Source organism: Stegostoma tigrinum, chromosome 37 (assembly GCF_030684315.1).
Source record: "Stegostoma tigrinum isolate sSteTig4 chromosome 37, sSteTig4.hap1, whole genome shotgun sequence".
NCBI lineage: Eukaryota > Metazoa > Chordata > Chondrichthyes > Orectolobiformes > Stegostomatidae > Stegostoma > Stegostoma tigrinum.
This window is the reverse complement of record NC_081390.1, coordinates 12,892,448-12,918,709: the sequence shown is the minus strand read 5'-3', so window position 1 is coordinate 12,918,709 and position 26,262 is coordinate 12,892,448. Positions and strand designations below refer to the sequence as shown.

At 40.1% G+C, this 26,262-nt stretch overlaps 1 protein-coding gene across 3 annotated transcripts; it reads left to right on the top strand.

Annotated features, from left to right (window-relative positions):
* Window positions 1–1,591: 1,591 nt before the first annotated feature.
* On the top strand, window positions 1,592–25,944 carry vdac2 (voltage-dependent anion channel 2). Of its 3 annotated transcripts, none has more exons than XM_048563356.2 (9): window positions 1,592–1,722; window positions 12,100–12,171; window positions 17,260–17,309; window positions 20,227–20,379; window positions 20,704–20,756; window positions 20,846–21,073; window positions 21,311–21,461; window positions 21,564–21,621; window positions 22,753–25,944. In XM_048563356.2, exons 2-9 carry the CDS (start codon window positions 12,105–12,107, stop codon window positions 22,842–22,844), a joined length of 852 nt encoding a protein of 283 aa, XP_048419313.1. In that variant the 5' UTR covers window positions 1,592–1,722; window positions 12,100–12,104; the 3' UTR covers window positions 22,845–25,944. The 3 variants fall into 3 exon arrangements, with proteins under 3 accessions (XP_048419313.1, XP_048419314.1, XP_048419315.1); XM_048563357.2 differs by having other exon boundaries at window positions 1,660–1,740; XM_048563358.2 differs by lacking the exon at window positions 1,592–1,722 and adding an exon at window positions 1,791–1,812.
* The last annotated feature ends 318 nt before the right edge of the window (window positions 25,945–26,262 follow it).

Genomic DNA, 26,262 nt, shown 5'->3' with positions numbered 1-26,262 from the left:
GCAGTCTGACCTGAGCCTTATACAGCCTCAACAGTGTATTTCTGCTTTTATGTTCTAGCCCTTTTAAAATGAATACGAATGTTGCATTTTGTTTTCCTGACAACTGAACCTCCATGTTAGTCTTAAGAGAATTTTGAAATAAGATTCCGAAGTCTGTTGTGCTTCACGTTTCAAAAGATTTTCCCTATTTAGAAAATAGTCTATACCTCAATTCTTCCTACTAAGGTGTATAACTTCACACTTTCCCATACTGTATTCTATCTGCCACTTCTTTGCCTACTCTTCTAGCCTAAGTCTTTCTGCAGCTTCTCTGCTTCCTCAACACTATGGGCCACTCCACTTATCTTTGTATCATCTGCAAATTTATGAGCAATGGCCTCGACTCCTTTGTCTCGATTGTTGATGTGCAACATGAATAGTTGGAATTCCACTAGTCATCGTCCTGAAAAAGACCCCTTCATCCCTACTCTCTGCCATGCAGTCAATCCTCTTAAACCAGTATATTCCCCCTAACCATGGGCTCTTATTTAGCGCCTCCTCTGTGGCACCTTGCCCTCTGGCAATCCAAATAGATACATCCACTGCCTGCTTTGTCTAACATGCTTGTTGCCTCCTCAAAGAATTCTAATAGATTTCACGCATGACCTCCCCTTGACAAAGCTATTCTGATTCAGTCTATTTACTATGGTCTTGCAATTACACTGCTGTCTTATCCCAGTGACCCTTACGCAGAACACTTAAACAGGAGTGTTATGTTAGCCATTTTTCCGCTGTCAAGAACCCTCCCTAACTCCAGCATTTTATGAAAGATCACCACCAATGGTCAGCTTCCACAACACCACCCACCTGCTAGACAACCATTTTGCTGAAGTTCTGGTATGCTGTCAGTGTCGTCTTCACTTCCCCCATCCCACATCTCACAAGTTTTATGAGAACCAGATGACCTTGGACCAAGAGACAAAGGTGCCACTAATGGCACCCAATATGTTGGATCCTTCCCAGACTAGCGCACGGCCTGCATGAAACTAGCAAAGGAAAGAAAAAAAATACTTTCCAGTAGATCGGACGCAGGGGAAAAGGGGCAAACGCTTTGAGTTATTTTTGCCGTTGAGGTTTTTGATTTGATTCGATTCATCCACGGCACACTAAGGCAGGTTTTGGAACTTTAAAGTCCCCGCCCGCTAGTGCACGATGCGCATGTTCGGGCGCTGTAGCTCCGCCCCGATTTCGGTTTTTGGCAACACGCTTGGGTTGACGTCTCCTTTACCCCGCCCTCAGCAGTTATTTGACAGCGCGCAAACGTAATCTTTCTGACTGTGCCCGACCCTTCTTGGGTATTTGATAGAGCGTAGACGCTGGAATATTATCCTGCCTCCATATCGGCACCTTGACAATGCGCAGGCGCTGGAGCGTTTCCCCGCAACCCATCCCGGCGCTTTGATAGTGCGTAGGGCCCCGCAGCGACCACACCATCCTACACGGCATTTTGACAGTGCGCAGGCGCTGCAAGTGTTCCGTATTCACGCTCGGCAGTTTTAACAGTGCGCAGACGCAATAGCACGCTCCTCCTTCCTCCTGGAGGGCTCGTTGGTAGCGCGCAAGCCCAGCTGCTGTGGCCCCACCTCCCTCTCAGGCTATTTGATAGTGCGCAGGCGCGGGTGCTGTCTCCTTCACTTCGCCCTTAAAGCCGGTGAGAGCTCCAGAGGCCGAGCAAAGAGCTAGGTAATAGATGCTAGGAGTGTGAGTAAACCCTACAGTGATCGCTGTCTTCGGGGAGGGGAGCCTAGTCTCAACACCAAGGATCCTTGCGAGGTGGGGACTATGGTGGTGATCGGCACCTTGTCCGGGCGAGGAGGAGTCCGGGCTCCGGTTTAAAATCTAAACCGTGTAAAATGGCGCCGGCGTCTGTGTCTGGGCGGCTCGGCTGGGTTGTGAAAGTCAGGAATTGGGTAGATGGAACTGAGGTCTTTCCAGGCGATAAACCGGTGCTACTGTTTCTAGGGCCCAGATTAGCAGCAGCCTCCCATTGAGTCAAGGTGATCGCTTTGACCTCGGCAGCATCCTGCTAGGCCTGACGATCAGTGCTTGGATTTTGCATCCCTTGAATCTCATTGAATTAAACGCCTTCCCCCACCACCGCCACACCTCACCGAATTTGCATTGACCTAGTTGTTATATTTCATTCCTCCCACGTGCCGATTGTTCGCCTTGCCACCAAATGTAGAAAATCCCAAGATTTATTTATTGAGGGATTTTCCCTAAGGGGTTAATATTCTAATATTGCTGCATTGCATGGAAGGACGACATGTGCGTTTGGGAGGCTGAGTGAATGTCATGCGTTTCTTTTGGGTCACGCCTTTTCTTTACGTCTGTGATGTTGTGATGTCTGACCTGCAGTGTCCATTAGATTTCTGTTTTCTGTTACGATATTGATAGTGAACTAGTGACTTTTATTTGCTGTTTTAAAAGAAAATGAAATATGCTTCTTCGGTTTTGTTATTGGGGAGTGGGGCTAGAGTAAATACTTTAAAGCTTTTTAGTATTGAATTGGCAACATTTTCCCCTAGGTTTGCCATTCTATTTGAAACGAGCACCGATATTAACATAAAGACCGAAAGAACTGCGGAAACTGTAAACGAGAGACAAAGCTCGGCAGGTCTGGCAGAACTGAGAAAGGGTCACTCAACCTGAAACTTTAACTTTGATTTCTGTCCACAGAAGCTCCCAGACTCTAGTGAGCTTTTCTATTTTTGCCACTGATACTAATAATTACCTGAGAATAGACTAGACTAGTTTAAATTTCTCTCACTTTATTCTGCCTTTTAAAGATCAAGAATTTGTCAGCTTGCACTGCTTGTTTTACAGGCTATTGGAGATGACCATGGTTGGGTAGGTATCCCTTTGAGCATGTTCACGTTAGTCTTGGCCAATTATTTACGGTGGCTGCATAATCTTTGTAGTTTTTCTCTCAAATTTAGACACTGAATTCACTTGAATTCATGATGAGTTGTTAAAGTATGTACGTAGAATGTAAGGGAAGGAGAATAGGAATAAACTATTTTTTAAATTCATGTTCATATTTTTGATTAATTTGAATGTGTTTCATTTCTGACAGTGGGCTTTATCTGCAATGGAATCTACTACTGTCAGCCCTTTCTGAAACATTTCCATTAGTTGTAGATAAATTGATTCAGTTGCATTTTTGGTAAAACCTTTTGATTTTTCAAGTGGCTTTGTTTCAAAGTTATGATTTTTAAAATATTAATAACTTAGAGGTTCTAAGAAATCATATTTGCAATATTAAAAACTGAAAGAACTGCAGATGCTGTAAATCAGGAACAAAAACAGAAATTGCTGGAAAAGCTGTGGCAGCATCTTTAAAGAAAACAGTTAATGTTTCTGGTCCAGTGACCCTTGCTCAGAACTATTCAAAGGAAGGGTCTCCACACCTGAAATATCAGCTGTTTTTTCCTTCACAGATGCTGAGCTTTTCCATAACTTGTTTTTGCACTTGTTTACAATGTTTTAAGGAAATGCAGATTCTTTGACATGTAACTTTGCCAACAGATTCTGTTTAATGAGTCCACGGTAAATTTTTAGCTACACGGAATCAATTGTTGTGCAAGTGGAATTATATCCAAACATTAAATAAGTAATTGCAGATCAAGTTATGTTTTAACCAACAAGCTGTTGGGTTGATTGTGAAAGATGTTGTAAATTAAATTTTATTCTCGATGCATTTATTTGACACTTTTACACTCAATTTCAATTTGTTTTGCACTCCTAAAAATCAAAATAGCAACCCACTAAATTTGCAGTTATTGAAAATTTGTTCTTGAATTTTAAAAAAAGAAAGGGCTGAACAGTGCATGGAATAACTGCAACAGTGGCTCATTCCTGTCTGGCACAAAAATAAAACTGGAAAGGTGGTCTGACTGAAATTAGAATGAGATCCAAGAAAAGGTGTACAAATGGTCTCAAAGCAACAGACCTGAGGATTTGGGAGAAAATCAGGTTTCAGTAAAAGAATACAAAGAAATTGATTAAGAGGTGGAAAATAGGCTGAAAATAAACTTGTAGGAAGTGTAGAAACTGATTGTAAAATCTTCCATAGGTATTTGAAGGGAAAAGAAATATTTTAAGACAAATGTGGGTATCTTACTGTCAAGTGGGCACTTTTAATAGAGAAAGATGGCTAATACATGTATATTTTGGTTCTGCTTTCACAGGAGGATACAAGTACATCCTAAAAACGCATGCTGTATTGACTGGAAAAATTGAAGGAAATCGGTAGTAGTAAGGAACAAAAGTTGGGGAAATTGATTGAATTAGAGGCCAATAAATCCCTAGGGCCTGTTAATCTAACTTCTAGAATTGAGGAAATGGCTCTAGAAGTAGTATATGTGTTGGTGATTTTTTTTTTCCCCAAGGTTATAATAAACTTTGGAATAACTGTAGATTGGAAATTAGCTGATGTAACCCAACTACTTATAAAAGGGTATCAGAGATAATGGGAACTGCAGATGCTGGAGAATCCAAGATAATAAAATGTGGGGCTAGATGAACACAGCAGGCCAAGCAGCATCTCGGGAGCACAAAAGCTGACGTTTCGGGCCTAGACCCTTCATCAGAGAGCTCTCTGATGAAGGGTCTAGGCCCGAAACGTCAGCTTTTGTGCTCCTGAGATGCTGCTTGGCCTGCTGTTTTCATCTAGCCCCACATTTTATTATCTTACTTATAAAAGGGAGTTACAGAGAAAACTAGTTAGCCTGACAGCAGTAAGAGGGGAAAATTATAGAGTTCATTATAAAAAGGTTTGACAACAGAACACTTTAAAAGCAGTGACAAGATTAGGCAAAGTCAAAGTGGACTTAGAAAAGGGAAATAGAGCTTGACTAATCTACTGGACTTTTTCAATGCTGTTTAGGGAGAGCCTGTTGATATGGTTACCTGGACATTGAGGGGCTTTGATATGGTCCCATGTGAGATTAGCATGTAAAGTTTAACTATCCAGGATTGGGTCTGGTGTGCTGACATGGATAGAGAACAGTTTGGTAGATAGGAAACAAAGAAGAAATGGTCTTTTTCTGAGTGACAGACAATGATTAGTGGGGTCCCTTGTGGTCAGTGCTTGGATCCCAGCTGTTTTCAATATGTAAATTTTAATGCAGCAATGAAATGTAATGTCTCCAAATTTGCGAGCTAAGCTGGTTGGGAAGGTGTGCACTGAGAGGAATTGCGGCAATTCTACCTATGTGATTTGGACAAGTTGAGAGTGAGCAAGTGCATGACAGATGAAGTATAATGTGGATTAAATGTAATGTTATCCACTCTGGTAAACAAGTCAGGAAAGCCGATTATTGTCTGGATGGTAATTCAGAAAGAGGATTTGAGTACCGGAGCAGGGATGTCTTGCTGCATTCATACGGTGAGACCACACCTGGAATATTGTGAGCAGTTTTGGTCTCGTGAGGAAGGATGTTCTGGATACAGAGAGGGTTCAGCTAAGATATACCAGACTGACTGACTGACTGATTCCTGGGATGGTCAGACTGACCTATGAAGAGAGACTAGATCCATTAGGACTATGTTCGCGGGTTTAGAAAATAAGGTAGGATCTATAAAGTTCTCCACAGGATTAGACAGGTTAAATGCCAGAAGGATGTTCCAAGGAGTCATAGTCGAAGGAAAAGGGATGTGCCATTTAAGACACAGTTGAGGGGAAATTTCTTGAGAGACTGGTGAGTTTGGTATAACTTGGGGTGAGGGGATTAAAGGGTAAATGATGAAAGTGGTAAAAGGATGTTGAGTTGCGTGGTTGTATTAAATGGCTGAAAGAGCTGAATGGCTTATTCCTCCCATTTCCTTGGTTTTCATTTTAGTCTTGCTCAAATGAAGCAGTGAGTCACAATTTCCACTGAAAGGAGCATATAAACTCCTGATTGCTGTTTGTTACACGCCATCAAGTCTTTTAAAACAAAATGTCCTTAATCTTTGCATTTAAAAATGTCTGTCTTCACATAATGAACAACATGTACCCTGTAAATGTTGTTATGGCATAAACCAAGTACACAGTGTTGCAGTTTTTGTAAAGAAATGCTATTGGGCTATGTTACATTCTCTTGTGACAGACAATATTTCCATTCCTCCCCCAATACTGTCGTCTTGATCCTCATTAACTATGAGGAATGGAATTTGAGGCCAGTTTGTTCTGAGGGAGGATTCTGAAGGATAAAGCGCATTGATGGGGCAGTCCATGCTTTGGTATTCCATCTCACTACTGGGATCACGTTTTTAAAAGTTAGTTTCCATCAATGATGCCATTAGTTTCACCACAGTTAAATGATGACCCTGTAAATACTTTTCAAATTTGCCATCCCTAAACTAGAAGGTTACTAGAATTGTAGAAACGTGTGATCTTGTGCAATTTGACACCTAATGCAAAACTGGCAGTACTCAGCATTTCTGTACGTGATGCTCTTGGCAATATTCTTTATTAAGAGGCTGAGAACTGCTTTCCATGTTGAAGCTGCAATGGCTTTAGCCAATATCATCAAAGGTGTACAATAACTTTCAAGTCTTGCTGCACTGTTTTCTTCTTCTGCACTTCACAACTGTGGCAAGTGGTTTTGTTTATCTGTCATGTTATCTACTAAGAGTGTTGTATTAGCTGTGTCATTCTTGGTTGTGACTTGCTTGGAAAGCATAAGCAGGATAGTTGGTGGGGGGGAGCGGTTTGAACAAGTATTGACAAATAACTGGTGCCAGCTTTGTGATTCAAAAGCTTGAGTTGTAGTCAGGGGGGACAACTGAGGAAACTAGCTACAACTAATCCAGAATAGAAAACGCGGTATTGATGTCTATACAGTGGGTGCAGAATGGTACAATTAGAATGTCATATGAAGTCGAAACTCAGATGAGCATAGACCACATAATTAAAGTAGAAATAAGCAAGTTTGTCTGGGAGGAAAAAAGGAAAATGCTTAGGGGACTTGAACTCAAAAAATTGGCTGTCAAATGAAACATTTATTTTATCCTAGATAGAATCTATACTGGGAGTGAAATCTGGTACATAGAACATAGAACATGGAAAAGTACAGCGCAGAACAGGCCCTTCAGCCCACGATGTTGTGCTGTGGAATAATCCTAATCCAAAAATAAAATAACCTAACCTACATTCCCCTCAATTCACTGCTGTCCATGTGCATGTCCAGCAGTCGCTTAAATGTCACTAATGACTCCGCTTCCACGACTACCACTGGCAAACTATTCCATGCGCTCACAACTCTCTCGGTGAAGAACCTCTCTCTGTCGTCTCCTGTACACCTTCCTCCTAACACCTTAAAATTATGACCCCTTGTGGCAGTCAGTCCTGCCCTGGGGAAAAGTCTCCGGCTATCGACTCTACCCATGCCTCTCATTACCTTGTACACTTCGATCAGGTCACCTCTCTTCCTCCTTCTCTGCAGAGAGAAAAGTCTGAGCTCCATCAACCTGTCCTTGTAAGACAAGCCCTCCAGTCCAGGCAGCATCCTGGTAAACCTCCTTTGCACCCTCTCCAAAGCCTCCACATCTTTCCTATCATAGGGCGCCCAGAACTGGACACAATATTCCAAGTGTGGTCTCACCAGGGTTTTGTAGAGCTGCAGCATAACCTCGTGGCTCTTAAACTCGATCCCCCTGTTAATGATAGCCACAACACCATATGCTTTCTTAACAACCTTATCCACCTGGGTGGCAACTTTGAGGGAGCTATGCACTTGAACACCAAGATCCCGCTGTTCCTCCACACTGCTGAGAATCCTGCCTTTAATCCTATATTCAGCATTTAAGTTCAACCTTCCAAAATGCATCACTTCGCATTTATCCAGGTTGAACTCCATCTGCTATTTCTCAGCCCAGCTCTGCATTCTAACAATGTCACGCTGAAGCCTGCAATAGCCCTCGATACTATCAATGGCACCTCCAACCTTTGTGTCATCAGCAAACATACTAACCCAACCCTCATCAAGAGAGTATGTCCAGTTTTGTGGAGGGATGGAAAATTTGATGAATTTTGGGGTACTGATGTGTAAGAAAAAAATGCTTCCAGTATCACTGCACCAGTTTTTGGTGCTCTTCATGAATTAATCCTCAACTGCAATAATTAGGGTTTTTGGAAGCCTCAAAGAAAGTTATATTGTCACCAGTCCTTATGAGAAGGCTCATATGGCAGTTGTACAAAACAAAATTAAGGAAGTGGATTATTGGGAAATGAAACAAAAAACGCAAACCTATTTATACTCAAACATAATATCCTTGCAAATGCAATTAACAAAAATAATTCCCTTTAAGGGAGTCACTTGAGCATGCCAAGTCCCCAAGACTCCTCATCTGCCCACTTTACAAAGAAGATATTGGAATGTAGGCATCTGAACTAATCAGGAAACCGCTTTCCATGATTTTCTTGCCCTGGGCCGTTTTTATGGAGGTGGTCACTCCAATGACTTTGGCCAGATCAGATATCCAGTCACATGACTGGATTCATTAAGTAGAACTGGGACAAAGGAGATAACTCTCTCTAGTTACAACACTGCTATGGTTTGGATAGGAACAGAACCAGGCATTCACCAAGTCAAGCCTGCTCCTCCTTTCAATACAATCATGGCTGATCGAATACTTCCTTGCTTTTTACCCGCTCTAGCCCCATAATCTTTTATGCTTACTGATAATCAAAAATTGTTTGATCTCTAAATACTTGGAAGATTGAGCTTCCACAGCTCTCTGGGGTAGAGAATTCCAAAGATTCACCACCCTCTGCATAAAAGCACCTCCCCCACCTTCTTGGAGGAAAATGGCATGCCCCTCATTTTTACATTGTGCCTCCTGGGCTCCAACAACAGGAGAAAGCCATGGATTGCTATAAACTTGCTTCCTAATTAATTAAATGTCAAATTCATTCTGAAAATGCATCGTCTTTGTTTCTTTATGTCCATTCTTGGTCTGGATGTAACTAAAATTCGCATTGATGGCAGTAAATATTAGTAAAAAAGCATCTGCAATCAAGTACGGAAAACAGGGTGAAAAGATAAGGAAAAAATCTTACACAAGGTCACGGAAGAAGGTTATGACTTATTATTTATGCACTGATGTACATCTTTCAGAATATATGCTACTTCCATTTTTTTTGTTTCATCAGTGGTATTATTTATCAGAATGGATTAACTTGATCAACGTGCCTTATTCTTACACTCCTTGCTTCTGCAGTGTTCATGCCGTTGAACTCCAGGGAATGAATTTCAGGATCATGTTCTCTTTTACATATCTTGTCATTTTTCCAAGCTGGCTTAAAACCAGTGAAAGAAGCCATGGTATATTGTTTAGCTTTACCTTCCTCACCGCAGTAATATCGATTGTGGAGATTCTTCAATTTCAATCCTGGCAATGAGATTTTCCACTGAATTGTACACTCGCTGAATTTTTAAATCTTCTTTGCATTTGTCCTGTCAAGGCTAAATATCTGCAGTTGTAGACATTAACGAGAAGGGCTGCTTTTTATATTTCCAAGTAATGAAGCAACTTGTTGGCAAATGGCTTGAATCTTAGCAGCAATTTTTCACCCTGGCTTTGTTATCCTGCATTGTAAATGGACACCCCACCCATTTAAAGAAGAGCATGACTGTATTTTGCCTGTATGACACAGGAATTAAAAGATGTACTTTTCAAATCTATTTTGCTTGTAGACTAACTTCTGTCAGGCATTTGCTATTGCCAGGCAGGCTAAGACAAATCTGTTTTATGGCCGTTGTTGCCCTGGAGGGTTCAACCCCTCTTCCCACTCAGTCACCTGTGTCTTTGATCCCCTTGTTTCACTGCTGGGGTAAAGCACAGCTGAAGGAAAGTTATATAAAATGACAGATTTGATGATCAGTAATCAATCTTTCTTGTTTTAGATTTTTTTGAGAAATGGCTGCAGCTAAAACAAAACCGTAGTGGACGAATGGTCACAGGGAGTGGAGAGAGGGATGACAGGAACACACACACTTTAAATCATTTGATATTTGTGCAAAGATGCACTTAGTGCAATTTTCAATGTCTAGATAATATTTCAAGATCAGAAACAGATTATTGATTTTGAATGTGTTCTTTCTGTGCAGTGAAGGGCTATATCAGTAGCCAGTTTTGGTGCATTTTGTGCATAGCTCAATTTGTCTTCATGTAGTGTTTTTAATTTCAACTATGTTGCTGAAATGTGTTTAATTTCAACAAATTAAATTGGTTCACACTTCTGTGTGACCCTTCTAGCAGCTACCTCAAGTGAGGAGAACAGAAGTAGGGTATTTCTTTGCAATATTCAAATAGCATATGATTTACCTTATTTAGGGGAGGGGTGGCGGTGAAGAATAGTGTAGAGGAGATTCAGGGAACGTTAGTGTTTTTTTTTTGGCATTGAGCATTGCAGAATAAAATGGTGAAATATTTAAGGCTGCCTGGCAATCTTTCTGTATTTACTCTTTGACAGGCCAGGATTCCACTGACTGCAGCTACAAACATGGGTTGTTAAAGAAAGAAGAAACCATTGAGGTTTTGTTTTAAAGTAAGATGCTATTTAATCCTGGCCCGGTAGTTGAGTTTTGGTCATCTATCTGTCCTTTGGATGTTTGCTCTTGGCTATTATATCAACTATAATAGGCCAAATCAAATATGTAAGTTAATAAAAGCCTTGTGACTGGAGGGCTTATGATCTGATTATTATATTGCATTTAAGGCTGTATGACTGGATTGCATATTTCAATGTTTTGTCTAGTAGTGAGCAGTAATAGAATAGCACTATATGTAGCTTTGCTTAGTGGTTGAGGGACAATATTTTAGTACATTAAGCTACTGGTAGATATTTTATGTAGGAAATCTCGGGTGTCATTTGGTGAAAAATTAAATGGTTAATGAACCCACTGTTTCCAAAGACTTAATTTCTTAGATTGCAGGGGATGTTGGCACTTTTCTTGCCCATGATCCTGGTTGAAGCTTTGAAGGTTTATCACTTAATTCTGACAGCTAGCCCTGCAAAACAGGAAGGTCTTGGGAAGGACAGGTTTGGCCTTTGTGCCTTTAAAATTTTGTCAGGGCTGTTACTGAGTTTTATTCAGTGTGATACTGTATTTACATTATGCATGAAAGCAGGCAACGCTTTGTTCAGGTTGGAAACCTTTCCAAATGTTGAAGTTACAGCACAGAAGGGAAGCTGTTTGGCCCTTGACTCTATGCTTAAGCTATCTAAAACTAATCCTGTATCTACCACTAACATCATCTTCAGTATTTAAACTGGTCTTAGGAATATTTGGGGGCTATTTGCAACACAAACCTAACATTTTAAACTTGTATTGCCAATATTTGCTGCATTTCCAATTGTGGCAGTTGCTTTCAGACAAATTTCTGGAGATGGGGTTTTGGGAACAGGAATAGGCCATTTAGCTGCACTAATTTTTTCTTTTAAATAGATGGCTTGTACCTTCCTGATATTGATCTTTGAATGGCTGAGCTCTTATTTTATTTTCCTTGTTCTGGACTGTCTTTGGAGAAAAATTCTACAGTTTTTTTTTAAAAAAATGCCTTCACTAGATCACCCATTAATCTTCTGTACTAGAGAGAATAGATCCTTGTCTATGCAACCCTGTCTTCGTAATGTAACCCTACAGGTGCCTGTTGCGCCTTTCTTTTCCTGTCAGTTTCCGCAGTTGTTAAACTGCTGTCCGCTGCACATTGTCACCTAATGCAAAGCTTAGTACCAACTTTCATCTTTTTGAGCAATCTCATTGCAGTTGTGAGGTGTAGAGGTAGTGACAATCTTGGAGTAATTTTCTGGGGAATTCCTAAAGAGAACTATTTGGTTTAGTAATTATGTAGTTTGTTTTTGGATGGTAAATTGTTTGTTTAAAATGAAGTCTGGCCACATTTGTGAAGAGAGAAACAATTATCGTTTCAGATCAGTTGTTGTCTTTGACAACTGGACAAAGGTAATGACAGAAAAGGTTTTGAGCAAGTGCAGAGGAGTGGGAGAGACAACAAGTGGAAGCTCTGTGACATTTTAGTCAATTGTTGCATTTTTTTTGTCCTCAACAGGTAGAATGGCTGTACCTCCATCATATGCAGACCTTGGCAAGGCGGCCAGAGATATTTTCAACAAGGGCTATGGTATGCTATTTTTATGTTCAGCATGTTTATAAAATTATTAGGTTAACTTCTAACTTTCTCCTTTCTTTTTGCTGTCTTTAATACTGTTCAGTTAGGTTTCAAATCAGCTAATCACACCATGTAGCCCTATCTCTGGCTTGTGACTAATCCATTTTTGTACCCCAGTTTCCTGTATTTAATGTAGACAAACAGGAGGGTGGAAGAACGCAGCAAGCCAGACACCATTTGGAGGAGAGAAGTCAACATTTTGTGTATTACCCTTCAGAGCTGCATGTGTTTGTCAGGGGAGCTGCAGATAAAAGGAAGAGGGGTATGTGTGGGGCAAGAGGGGTGTGGTAGATTAGTGGACACAGGTAGTAGGTACAACCTGGTTGGTTGATGGGATGGTCAGCAGGTGAAATGGAAGGGAGGAGATGGGGCTGGAGCAGGGGGGTGGCTGGGAAGGTTATTTGAAATTAGCAGAGTCTTCTGGGCTGTAGACTGCCCAGGAGGAAGATAAGGTGTTCCTAAAAATTTGCGTTCAGAATCGCTGCAACAGGAGGAGGCCAAGGACAGACATGTTGGATGGGCAGTTGGGAGGCGTGGGGGTGGAGGTGAAACGGGCAGTGACCAGGAGGTTAGGCTGGCTGTTATGGGCCAGGCTAGGATGCTTGGTGAAATGGACACCTAGTCTACGTTTGGACTCACTTACATAGAGAAGACCACATCGAGAGCACTGGACGCAGTAGACTAGGTTGGAGGAGTTGCAGGTGAAGCTCTATCTCACCTGGGAATGACTGTTCAGAGCCCTGGATGGAGGTGAGGGAGGTAGCATATAGATAGGTGTTGCATCTTCTACGCTTTCAGGGGAAGGTTGGGGGAGGAGTTGGTGGAGAGTGTGGTGTGAACTAAGGAATGGCGGAAGGAATGGTCCTTGCAGAGAGACATGGACAGTGGAAAATATCCTTGATGGTGGAAGTGTTTGAGGATGATATGTTGGATGCGGAAGCTGGTTGGGTGGAAAATGAGGACAAGGGGGACCCTATTTTTCTTATTTGGGGGGCATGTGGTTTAGAGCTATGGAGGGCTGGCTGGATGATGGGGGTGGAGGTGCAAATGAAAGAGCATTGTTTGGAAAAGACCTCTGGGATGCTTGGGAGTGGAATGTCATCTCCTCATCAGAGCAGATGTGATGGCGATGGAGGAATTTGGAAAACAGGTTGGAGTTTTTCTGAGATACCGTGTGGAAGGAGATGTAGTCTGGGTAGCTGTGGGAGTTTATGGGTTTATAGTAAATGTTGGTCTGTAAACTGTTGCCACTTCTGGTTGCAGAGGTCAAGAAAGGAGAGGGAAGTGTCCGAGATAGACCAAGTGAATTTGGATGGAAGTTGTTAGCAAAGTTGATTAACTGATCCAGTTCAACCTGGGTGCAGGATGCAGCACTGATGCAGTGTTCAATGTAACAGCAGAAGAGTTGGGGAACAGTATAGGTGTACGTACTGAAGACGAACTGTTCAACATAACCGACAGAGGCAGGTGTATCTGGGAGCCCTTGTGAGTTGTCATGGCAAATCCCGAGATTTGGAGAAAGTGGGAAGAATTGAAGGCAAAAATTGACTGAGGACTAGTTCCAGGTGGGGGAGAGTATTGGTGGGGTGAAACTGGCTGGGTCTGTTGGAGAGGGAAGAACTCAGGCCCTGTAGGCAGTCTTTGTGGGGTATGGATGTGTGTAGGGATTGAACGTCCATAGTAAAGATGAACTGCTGGGGGCCAGAAAACTGAAAGTTTCTGAAGAAGTAGTGGGGGTTTGTGTCCCGGCTGAAGGTAGGGAGTGCCCTGGACCAAAGTAAAGTACTTCCTTTGGAAGGAAGTTTGCTGTGTAATGAAGTGTGAAATGTTCTCCTCCCCCGCCCCCACCCCACCCATTAGGTAACATTTTCCATGGTGCTCACTTATTTCAACTTCTCAGTTGTTCACAAAATTTGTTTTGTATTTTGTTCTTACAAGTTGAGTTACAGTAGAAAAAGCAGTTCTACATTATTTGTTTGAACAACTGTTCACAATTTGAATATTGTCCTTCACCTAAACATCTAATGTTGCAAGTTTTTTTCATAGCTTGCTTTCTGTTTTCTTATTTGGTTAGGATAGATCCTGTTTTGTTTTTCTGGTTTTAATCCCATCCATATGAGGTGTGGCTGGCTTCCAGTTAGAAATGAATTACTTTTTTACTGCCCTGGCACAACAAAATTGGCCAACAGCTATTCTATTAATAGTGAAACGAAGGCCTCAAGTGTACAATGTTTTGATCAGTACAAGAATGAAGTTGTGAAACTTGATGAGTGAACTTTGTACCACTGGATCTGTGTACAGTATGTTAGCTGTATCCAGATGTTGACTTTGGGAATTTGCTATCTATTCTTATTTACCAGGCATGAATTTTGGTTGAGATGATAACATGAACAGAGCTGGTGAAGCTTTGTTTTGCTTCTTGTGGTAGGTGTTTAAATATGTATAGGTACAGTATTGCCCTCTATTACAAGTGTATGCAAGATTTTTTGAGTTAGTATCTTTGCTTAAAATGGTGAAACTAGAGAGTCAGAAATGACCCATTGCCATGCTGAACAAGTAAGAAAGACTGCAGTAACAGGCAGACCGACCTCTCATCCACTAATTTATCTATGTCTGAAGTCATAGTTCAGATACCAGATTTGTGAGATATCTATAAGAAGTATTGTCTTCAGCCTCTGTCTGGGCTATGGCACTTAATTTACAGTGCAGAGTTATTGTCTCTCTACAGCATGTACGGCTGCTGGTTGATGCAATTGTGCATGCAGCAAGAAAACTCCGACCAGTCTTTGGTCACTGACAAACCAGACCAGCACTCGTGATAAATAAGTGTCACCTTGGACATGTATACCAATGCAACAGCGCTGTCTATCAGCCAGCTAATGCCTGGTTCATAGACTCGTTCAGTTGCTCATATGCAATTGGCCTGCCATTTTACTGAAATCCCACTTTTAGAATTTGTAACATGGCAGAAGTGATAACGTAAATGGACAGACTGAGATTAGATTAAAAATAGTGTTTGTAGGGCAGTGTAATTGAGAGACCTGGAATTGATACGATGCCAGCATTTATTTAATGTTTCAAAGCCTGCTGTTTGGCTATTTGAGCAGCATGATTGTAATATAAGCTTTTGGTTTTGGTACACTATAGATTTAAAGTTGGCATTTAGCAGCAAATACACAATTTTCATGAGTCAGTTGTGCTTGGTGTTAAAGCAGCTGTCTATATTAAAATTATTTAATACTTGCATTTGCTTAAATTGACCTAAACTTAATTATCCATTTAAACATTCTAGCTGCAAGAGCAGATTAGAGGCTAGGGATCTCGTGGTAGGTAACTCATTTGACTCCCAAAACACATTCATCTGTGAGCACCAGCCTGGGATGTTATGGAAAATTCCTACTTGCTCAGATGAATGTAGCACCAACAACCCTTGAGCAACTTGACACCTTCAGGATAAAGCAGCTCTTCTGGCTCTACACTGTCAAATATTTGCCATCACTCTCAATGATGAGCACAGTAACAGCAATATACTCCATCTATAAAAGCACTGCAGGAATTCCTGAAAGCTGCTTCCACAGCGCTTGCAAACCAGTGACCACATACATCTAGAAGAACGGGTGCAGCTGATACATGGGCACACTACCACCTGCAAGTTCCCCTCCAAGCCATTCACAGTTCCGAGTTGGAAATATATCACCATTCCTTTCGTGTTGCTGAGTTAAAATACTAGAACTTCCTCTTAATGGTGTTTTAAATGTACTGTAGAAGTTCAGACAGGCAATGAGCTGCAGCCACGTTGACGATGGCTGGGAATGGTCAATAAATGCTGCAGCCAGCAATGACAATGATCATAATAGATATCAGAGATAATGGGAACTGCAGATGCTGGAGATTCCAAGATAATAAAATGTGAGGCTGGATGAACACAGCAGGCCAAGCAGCATCTCAGGAGCACAAAAGCTGACGTTTCGGGCCTAGACCCTTATGTTTTCTTTAAAATTTACTTATGTGCTGTAGCAGTCTCCTGGCTGTGAAAACACACATTGGTAACTTGGCCAAACAGCAAGGGATGCTAGGTACATTAGCCAAGTAAAACTCTGAAATCACAAAACCCACACTGCAAACACAGCAGCCAGGTGCTAATAACATTAATATAATGTAAAGAGCTAAAGTTAGTCTGGACAGACAGACCCCAACAACACTTCCCCTAAACAAAAGAGCTCATGTAGAAAGGCACTGGGTCCTGCTACATGCAGAATCTAACAATACCATGCCATCTAAATGATTGACCGTTGCTTAAAATTAAGTGTATCTCCCTGTTTGTTTGGCCAGAAGTCTAGGAAGTTCCAGAAAACCATCTAGAAAGTATAAAAACAGGGCTTCCCTGCAGCCCCACACTCTGCCTTCTGACGAGAATAGCATGGTGAGGCAAGGTCAGAATCACAACACCACCTTTATAGCCCAACAGCTTTATTTGAAAGCACAAGCTTTTGGAGCGCAACCCCTTTGGCAGGTGAAGTGAGAAAGAAGCAGTGTGCAGAATTTATAAGTAAAAGATCAAAGGGTCATGCAACTGAGGATGTATCAAACCTAAAGATGCTGTTAAATCTTTAATTGGTTAGGAGGTTTTAATTAATATGTATATGTAAATCCCTGAATTTCTTTCAAGTCACTGCCCTGTGAGAACTGAGGGTTTTATCAGTTAAATAAGAGCTGACATTTTAGGTCAGACATGGCAAAAGGCAGAGAACAGCTGACCATCCAGAGAGAGGGAGGAAGAAAGCAGCTTTGCCAACCAGGAGAAACAGCGACTGTGTAAATTTACAAGTGATTCAAAGTATTGTAACCTTAAGGGGCCAAATAGGATTACGGATAGTATGTTTGGTATTAAGGATTAATTTTTTTCCTGATGTGGGACATTTTGCTTTGCTACCAGCCATTTGTATAGGATCTATTTCAACTGGTGACTAATCTGTAAAGTGCAGATGTACCTCATTAGAATTCAGAGGGCATTGGTGATGTGATTCTTCTGTTTTCCAGGGTTTGGTTTGATAAAGCTTGAAGTGAAAACCAAATCACAAAGTGGAGTGGTAAGATCTGCATTTTTATATATTTGTTAAATAATTTTTAATGGATAAATATGTGCTGTTAATCAATATTATGGATATTTTGCTGAACAGCATCCAGAGGAGCTGTTCAGCAGCATGTGCTCAATACTGAGAGACCTGAACAGCATGAGTAGTGAGAAACCATTTTCATCAGTGGAAGGGTGGAAAGGTAGCTTTTAGGGTAGATAACAACATACAAATGTACAAATTGAGAGTAGGCCATTTCACTCCTCAAGCCTCTGCTGTCATTCAGTAATATCACAGCTGAACTTATTATTCCACATGCAAGTCTATTCCTGAGAACCTTTCACTCTCTCAATTGTCAAGAATCTATCTGCCTTTGTTTTGAATATTCGAAGGGTGGTGGAAGCAGAGTCCCAAAAGTCTTTACCCTGAGGAGGGAAAACATTTGCTGTGTTTGTCTGTTTTAGATGAGCAGTCACCTATTTGTTTGAAACAATAATTCCCAGTTCTTCATCCTAAATAGGAAATGTTTTATTGGACCCTGTCAAGACCCTTCAGGATCATTTAAGTTGTCTCTTGTTTGTCCTAAACACCAGAGAACTATAAACCTAGCCTGTCTAACGTTTTCGTCATGAGACAAGCCTCTCGCCATCCTGACCTGGAACTGTGTAGCAGTTCCATTGTTGTAGCTAGGTTCAAATTTTAGAACTCTAGCCATAACACTGCAGAAATACTTGCACATGTTCAAGAAGGCAGCTCACTGCCATCACCACATCTACGGTGATTGGGGATGGGCAATAAATTCTGGCCTAGTCAATGATGCGTACATCCCTTGAAGAAATACTCAAAAAGCTTACAGGCTGATTTGGAGCAATGATGTGATAATATTGAAGTGTGTGTATATTTGATGCATTGTATGTTTGTTGTTTATCATACTTGATGTTTTTCTGTTTCTCCTCAATGTTGGAGGAAGGCATGTGGGGTGAGATGTTTTAAATGAATGTGCAGTCAGTCATGATGGATTCTTTGGTGTCTAATTGAAATGATGAGGCTATTCGGCCCATTTTACCACACTGGGTTATTAAAATGAGCATCATTACCTGATGCCAACCTCCTGCCTTCTTCCCATATGCTTGCACTTTATTTTTATCGAAATAATTATCAAGTGCGCTCTTGAGTGACTCAGTTGAACATACCTCAACCACACTTCCAGTCTATGTATTTCAGACTAATTGTTCATTGAGTCATTGTATTTCTTACTTTACCCTTGTTTCATTTGCAAGTCACTTCAAACCTATGCCCTCTTGTTCCTATTTTCTTTTGTAAGAGCACTATCCCTATCTACTATTTAACCTGTTCATGATTTTGAAAGCCTCTATCAGATTTCCTTTTTGCTGCCTTCTGTTCGAGGCGAAGAGTCCTAACCTCAAGTCTGTCTTTATAACTGAAATTCCTTATCTTTGGGACCATTCTTATAAACAGCTTCTACATGCATATTATCCTTCTGATTATGTAGCATCCTTGTTATACACAGTGTTCCAGCTGAGGTCTAACAAATGTCTTGTGTAAGTTCAACGTCAACTACCTGCTCCTGCATTCTGTGCCCATATTAATAAAACTGTGGTTGCTGTCCCTGTCCTGTCAGTCTAAATGATCTGTGCATGTATTTGCCCAGGTCTCTCTACTCTATCAACCACTCCTTCCCGCCTTAGAATTGTGCCCCTGTTTATCTTGGCTTGAATCCACTGTTTTATAGAAACTGCTTGGATCTTGCCTGTAACGGGGCCATGTAACAAACAGGGATCTGTTGTTAATTCTGGTCAACTGTTTGTGTTATTTAGAGTGATTAAACATTGAGCAGTGGAGTGCATGTGAGGCATAACAATTCTTCCCACGCTGCCTGTAAATAGATGTCCTTGCAGTATTTAACTACTTTCTTTTGTTGTGCCTCCATTACATAGAAATTCATAGTTTTACAACACCAAATCGGGTCATTCAGGCTTAGTATATCCACACAGCTCACCACCACCACCTTCTTGAAGGCAACTAGGGACAGGCAGTGAATGCTGGCCCAGCCAGGTATAACCATACCTCCCAAGTACTTTTTTTATTTTAAAAAAAGCTCAGTCCCTACCATCATACTTCACCTCACCCTATTAATATAATGAATCTAAGATACTTGAAGAAATGGAATTTTCTAAAGTTTAGCTTTACAGCATTGAATTGAGTTTTTTTGGGAGGGGATTCACTGATAGAACTTACTTTGGCAGTATTTGCCAATTGAAGTATTGAGTAAGGCCTATGGCACCTTCTGGAACTGGTTTTAGCCTTTGGTTACTGTAATCTCCAGTGTTTTTCTCCATCACACTTTTCCAACAACCTCAGGCAGGATGTTGTGGTGCTCCCAGCTGTCCTGTGTGCCATTCATTTTTGAGTTTTTATTTGAAGCAGTGACTGCTGTTCATAGGCATATTGTGGATGCCATTGGACTGGGTGGGGGGGGGGTGCTCTGGGAGCTGCAGTGTTATCCTTTGCCATCCACACACCTGAAGGTATCATGCGGTTGAAATGCTCTTAAGCTCTATAAGCTAAGGTCAGTTAACATAGCTGACATGAGGCCCTTCCCAATGTTTTTCCAGACTACTTTGGGATGTTGACATTCAAGTGTTGCATTGAATAAAAGTCAGCATTTGTCCCCAGGGAAATTTTTTTATTGTAGAACTGGATATGAATATATTAGAAACTTAATTGGATCTGTACCTTAATAGCTATAAATTATAAAATGATATCCATTTTTAATCTGCAAAACACTCATATTGCTTTGTTTAAACGCAAGTGTAAATTGCTGTTTTCTTTGACTGGTAAATACAATGTATTTGCAAATGAATGAATGGAAAAGGCCTGAGTTCTCACTCTTTCGTCACTAAATTGACAGGAATTTACAACTTCAGGTTCATCCAACACTGAAAGCGGCAAAGTATCTGGAAGCTTGGAAACCAAGTACAAGTGGTCTGAGTATGGCCTCACGTTTACAGAGAAGTGGAACACTGACAACACTTTGGGCACAGAGATTGCAATTGAAGATCAGGTAACAACTGGAGTGGAAGATCTAAGTCTAGTATTGGTCTTAGTTTGTGCTGGATTGTGGTGGGAACAGATCAGGAAGGCAATATATTAACAATATCTTGTGCCAATTTGCCGGTCAGCATTATGGTTCACCTAGCTGGTGTTGATGTGCTGTTTATAGTTTTGTGCAGTATTGTGCAATTTTTCACTTTTAGAACAATTGGCACTTAACTTCTTTAAAGCACTTTTTTATGTTAAATGAGAATGGTCACATTAACTCTGAAAAGAATAGTGTTTTTATCTAGAATAGTGCACTGAAGCACTCACCTTTTTTCCCTTTTACTAGCTTGCCAAAGGTCTGAAGTTGACGTTTGACACCACCTTTTCACCTAACACTGGGTAAGTCTAGCAATTAAAAATTGGACAGATTTTAAAACTGCATTGTCTTGTGTTTTAGATACTAAATTGTCCCAATTTTCTGTCTTCAGCAAGAAGAGTGGCAGAGTAAAGACTGCCTACAAGCGTGAATATATCAACCTGGGCTGTGATGTAGATTTTGACTTTGCAGGCCCTGCAATCCATGCTTCAGCAGTTGCTGGTTACGAAGGATGGCTTGCTGGTTATCAAATGTCCTTTGACACAGCCAAGTCAAAGCTGACCCAGAACAACTTTGCAGTTGGCTACAAAACTGGTGATTTCCAGTTGCACACTAATGTGTAAGTTCTGCTTTTGCTATTGCTATGGCACTTAACCATCAAGAGGTAGTGAACTTAAGCTGATGTATTTTCCCTTGTATTGTACGAATGCTTATGTTAGAATAATGAATGCTTGGGCAGTGTGACAGACATACCTCCTAAGAGTTGAACATTATTTCACCAGTTTGGATTAGGCTATTGTATTGAGGCATCCAAAGAAAATGTTTATCTTAATTTTGTGATTTTAAATTTGTGTAGTAATGATGGTGCTGAATTTGGAGGTTCCATTTACCAGAAGGTGAGCGATAACCTGGATACTGCTGTAAATCTTGCCTGGACTGCAGGTAACAACAGTACTCGTTTTGGCATTGCTGCAAAGTACCAACTCGACTCTACCGCTTCCATTTCTGTAAGTATGGTTTTCTTTATTCTGCTCTATTCCTACATGTTTGTTTGTTTTGTGTTTCTTGTCTTTTTGGCCTTGTTACTTATTTCTAAAAATGTGTTTCAGGCAAAAGTCAATAACTCCAGCCTAATTGGAATAAGTTACAGCCAGATTCTTAGGCCAGGTATGTTTCTGTTTATTTTGTTTCCTACGCTTCATTACTCTGGTAGTTAAATTCAAATATAGACTGATGTAGAATTCCTTTTTGAAGTTTCGTGCAATCCTCCAGTTTCTACTCGACTCGGATTAAAGGCTCTTTTTAGATTGTGGTACTACGCTCGGCCAGTTTATTTCTTATTCCATTGACTCTATTGATTAGCCATGAGGCAGAAGCAGCTGGGAAATCTGACTCCTTTATAAGGCTTATGTAAAAATGAGTGTTTCTAGTTTGTATGGAATTAAGTTTCACAATCTAAGCATTTGAGTACGTGTGATGGCAGTAAAATTGTTGCCTAGAGCGTTATTGTATGTACAATTTCCCTGAATCTCCTAAGGTTGTTTAGCATTAGAACACTGCTTTTTCAGAAATATGGTTTCTAAATATTATAGATATTTCAAACTGAATAGGAAAGATTACCACAACTACTATACAGCAGCTGTATTTGGATGGGATTAAAGGACATGACTAAACAGCAATTAACTCTTCACCCCAGCTGGTGTCCAAGGATAAATTTCTTCACTGGACCTGTGAATTCTCTACCACAGAAAGCTGTGGCGGCCACTTTGTTAGATATATTCAAGAAGAAGTTGGACATGGCCCTTGTGGCTAAAGGGATCACGGAGTATGGAAAGATAAAAGGAGTGAGATACTGAAATACTCAGCCATGATCATACTGAATGATGGTGCAGTCCTTCCAGCCGGCACCTATTTTCTATGTTTCTGTGTCCTTAAGTGCTCTGCCATGGACCTGATGGCCAGGCACAGGTCCCTGTCACTATGCTGTGGGTATAAAAGTATAAACAAGTCGCCTCATTCTAGATCTCCCCTTCAAGTGGAGCAAAGACTGGAGAAAGGTTCAAACTAGATTCCTCTGCAAGTACCTTACTGCTCTGATCAAAGTTGAACTGCTTTCTAATTTTTGTATCAATTATCATTTTTAAAAGACAGTTTAAAAGTCCTGTTATGAATCTCAATAATTTTGCTCTAGTTCCTGCTTTAAAATTCTACTGTGGTTCTTGCTAAAATTGAATGTTAAGACAGGAGAGATTTAGTACAGCATTTGGGTTTTGTAACCATGTGACTTTTCTTCTGCAGGTATAAAACTCACTCTGTGTTCCCTAATTGATGGAAAGAGCATCAATTCTGGCGGTCACAAACTTGGTTTGGGTCTTGAATTGGAAGCTTAAGATGTGCACCTTTTTATCTTCAATGACAAAGGGATTTCGGAAGAAAGCAGCATTTGGCCATTACGTGTAATTCCAACTTGACAGATGGGCTTTTCTGAAAAGGAAGTTTCAAATCAACCGCATACCTGTATTTTTAGTACTTTAATTGTTTTTTGAGTGAAATTGGTTATCTAGAAGGTGATGCAGAAGTCATATGTCACTCATTTATACATAATTTAAAAATGTATTTAACTGTTAATACAACAGTCCTAATAATAATGGGGTAGGCCTTTACAAAACTCAAGCCGTGACTGCATGTTTCCTGGTTTAATGTCTATTTTGAGACGTTGTGCTGTGACAGTTCACCAAAAGTCTGGATAAATTGAAATTATCCAAGTTGCAATTAAATTTTATGGAATCTGTGTATAGCAAAAAAAACAAACAACTATTTTCGTTATCCCAAACCCATACAGTTGATGCTGAATAAAAATCTCAAATACAGTGTGTTGTTTATCCCTTTCCTCTTTGTGACGTTTTGAATTTAGTATGGTCACTCATGCTTCTTCCAGGAAGGAGCAGTGGATTAGCTGACTATCTTTATGGTGGCTGTAAAAGATGACCATCTTTTGTGGACTTGTTTTATATTTCCTTTTGCTTTTGCTTAGCCAAGTGCATGCTGCACCTACACGCGGACTGCCATGCATTGAAGTGCAGCATCATATTGTGTCTAGGGGATTGGTGCAAGATTTCATTGTCTCTATAGAATGGGCACCACAAATGCATGAGCTGACTCTGGCAGCAATACATTGCTTTTGTAGAAAATTGTTCCTGGGTGCCTCATGATTTTCAGGAATTGAACTATGTTGAGATATAACAAGGAATCTGTAGGAGAGGTTTTTAAGAGACTTAAAGCTGGATACCTTTTGGGCTGGAAAAGTTCTGTGTGGTAGGGCTGACTACTGAAGGCTATTTCACCAGTAGTGTGGAGAGGTACTCTTAGGCCAGAGTCAGAAAACTGAAGTGATAAAATGCTGAACTTTTGTTTTAAACTTGCATAATGCCTGTGTCTCCTAATTTGCATTAGCTTTAAGTTCTGCAAAGCACCTAGGAGGAAGAGAAACTGGCCAAATTAATTTTAGTATTCTGGTACTAGATATTTTACTTTGGGAGTTTTAACTAGGTGTGAAATTTAGTGAAGATTCACCTGAATTTTAACACTTCACTAAATCGAGGAAATTAGATTATCTTCATAATTACATAATTTTAAATTATGTAATTGACATTGAGCCTTGCGATAATTCATTATGACTGGTATACTTAGGTGGATGAATTTTACAAAAACGTTAAGATTTTTAAAAAAAAAAAATCGGTAGGTTCAAGGTTTTAGATCGGTGGGAGAAGGTTCTACACCAGTGAATGATGGGTAAGGTGAGTGGTCATGAAGACAAATACCAAATGGAAGCGATTGCTTCTTGCCTAGTGTCTATTTTTGCTTTTAATCCTAATTCAACATTTGTTCCATTTATGATCATTTGAGGGATGTAGATTACTTTTTTAAAACAACAGTAGGTGATAGCTGTCATAATGACATTGAGTTCAGGTGCTCAATTTTACAATTGTATTGCACTAATTACTTTAAAGGTTGTCATGTAGCTATACCCTTGTATATCATAAATACACTTTCAGGTAACTTAGTGGTAATAAATAAGTTGATGACTGTTCTCAAAGCTGAAAAGTAATTGAGTTTGTAGTTATTTCATATTGAATAGGATGCCATGCTAGTGTGATAGTGTTCAGTGACAAATCGACCAAAGTAACAGCATCTGTTTCATTCTATCATGTGATATAATTAAATTTTGTGCTTTGGGATAATTCCTGATAGTCATACAATTTATATGCTCCTTCAGTTTCCTTTCTTCTGCGAACATGTAGGCAGTCACTCTGAGCAAAGCATTTTGGTATATCTAAGTAGTCCTTTGTCTTATTTTATTTAAATTGTGCACTATGGTGTGCCCTGTACAAACTTGTTCCTTTGGACTTTCTCATCTCATCTTGGATTCCAAGCTGCAGGCTGAAATGGATGCATTCCTTTGTGTAAAGCAACCTTTACTCTCTGGAATTATTTTTAATTGATTGCCTGGCAGTTTGAATTTGTTTTTAGAAAAAAAACAAATTACCTTTTTTGGTATTCTGAAGGTATAATTTGGCTGCATTTTGGTCATGACTGATGCTAGACAGAAACTTTGAAAAGAATTGTGCTTGCCTTGATTCACTTGCAGCAGAGAATGGAAATCCTGTTATCAGGAGTTTAAAATTTTGATGCTTATAAATGGCCATAACATCACAGATTTAATTGTTCCATCCCAATCTCTGAATTGAAATCTAATAATAAAATCAGAAAGGATAAGTAACAGCTTAAATTTAATGTACTTGCACTTGTTGATTTTGTTGTGTTATTTTCACAAATAGAAATTAGTCCCCGCAATGGTTATGGATGTGGAATTGGCAAGATGGTACAGGGTAGCAGCTATTTCCAAACTCTGCATTAAGCTGTGATTATCAAGAGTATTTTGAAAACTTTTAATACAGTGTGTGACAGCAAGGTGGAGCAATAGTGAGGAAGAATCTAAACCTGTATTCCCATTTCAGCATGGACTATTTTAATGATGGATATTTCTAATTATGTGACTGCCTTGTGCTTCCAGAATATTGCTTGTTTTCGTATGTTTAAACCCCATTATGAATTACCTGATCTTCCTACTGCTAAAGTGACTTCTGTTGAGAGGTCTGAAAGTTAAATTTTATTCTTACTTGGAAGCACTCTTAAACGATGAGAAATAAATCTCTAGCCCTAGACTTGTAGATGGGAGTTTTTCATGTGAAGTGCCATTTTAAAAGTTTGAAGCTGTTGTATCACTGTACCCCACAGGAGCAGCCTAGTAAAGCGTCACTGGTATGATATCTGCAGGAATCCACAGATTTGCTTGATTTAAGCTAGCTGAAAATGATAAAATGTATTAAGCCTGAAGTATGCATAAAATGCTGTGTGCTTAATGTGCAAAATAACATGGTTTTGGATTTCTGTGGAACAAACATGCCAATAAAATTGAAATTAACTGCACTCCACTGCATCTTGTCAAGTGTATTAGATAGCATAACTAGGCATTTATTCCAGTAAGATAAATGCACTTAAATGAATTCAAGTTTAAGAAGGCATAATTTGAAAAAATAACTTTGAACGCCCTTTGCATGCCTCTGTCTAGCTGAATTTCAAATGTGCACACGATAAATGCATGCACAGTTTAAAATGTTGATAAAACTAATTACCCCTGCTTTTGCTTTGAATAATGTCCACCTCAGCAAAATTTAATGTTGCCAGGGCAAGTTTCTGTCCTTCAAGCAGCAGTGTGAAGTCTGAGACCTGAGGGCTTTGATTTAA

Bases quoted from the DNA above. Each gene is read 5' to 3' on its own strand.
- vdac2 (XM_048563356.2), top strand. From the start codon at position 12,105: ATGGCTGTACCTCCATCATATGCAGACCTTGGCAAGGCGGCCAGAGAT. The intron at 12,172-17,259 runs GTATGCTATTTT...TCTGTTTTCCAG, and splicing joins TATTTTCAACAAGGGCTATG to GGTTTGGTTTGATAAAGCTT. The intron at 20,757-20,845 runs GTAAGTCTAGCA...TTCTGTCTTCAG, and splicing joins ACCTTTTCACCTAACACTGG to CAAGAAGAGTGGCAGAGTAA.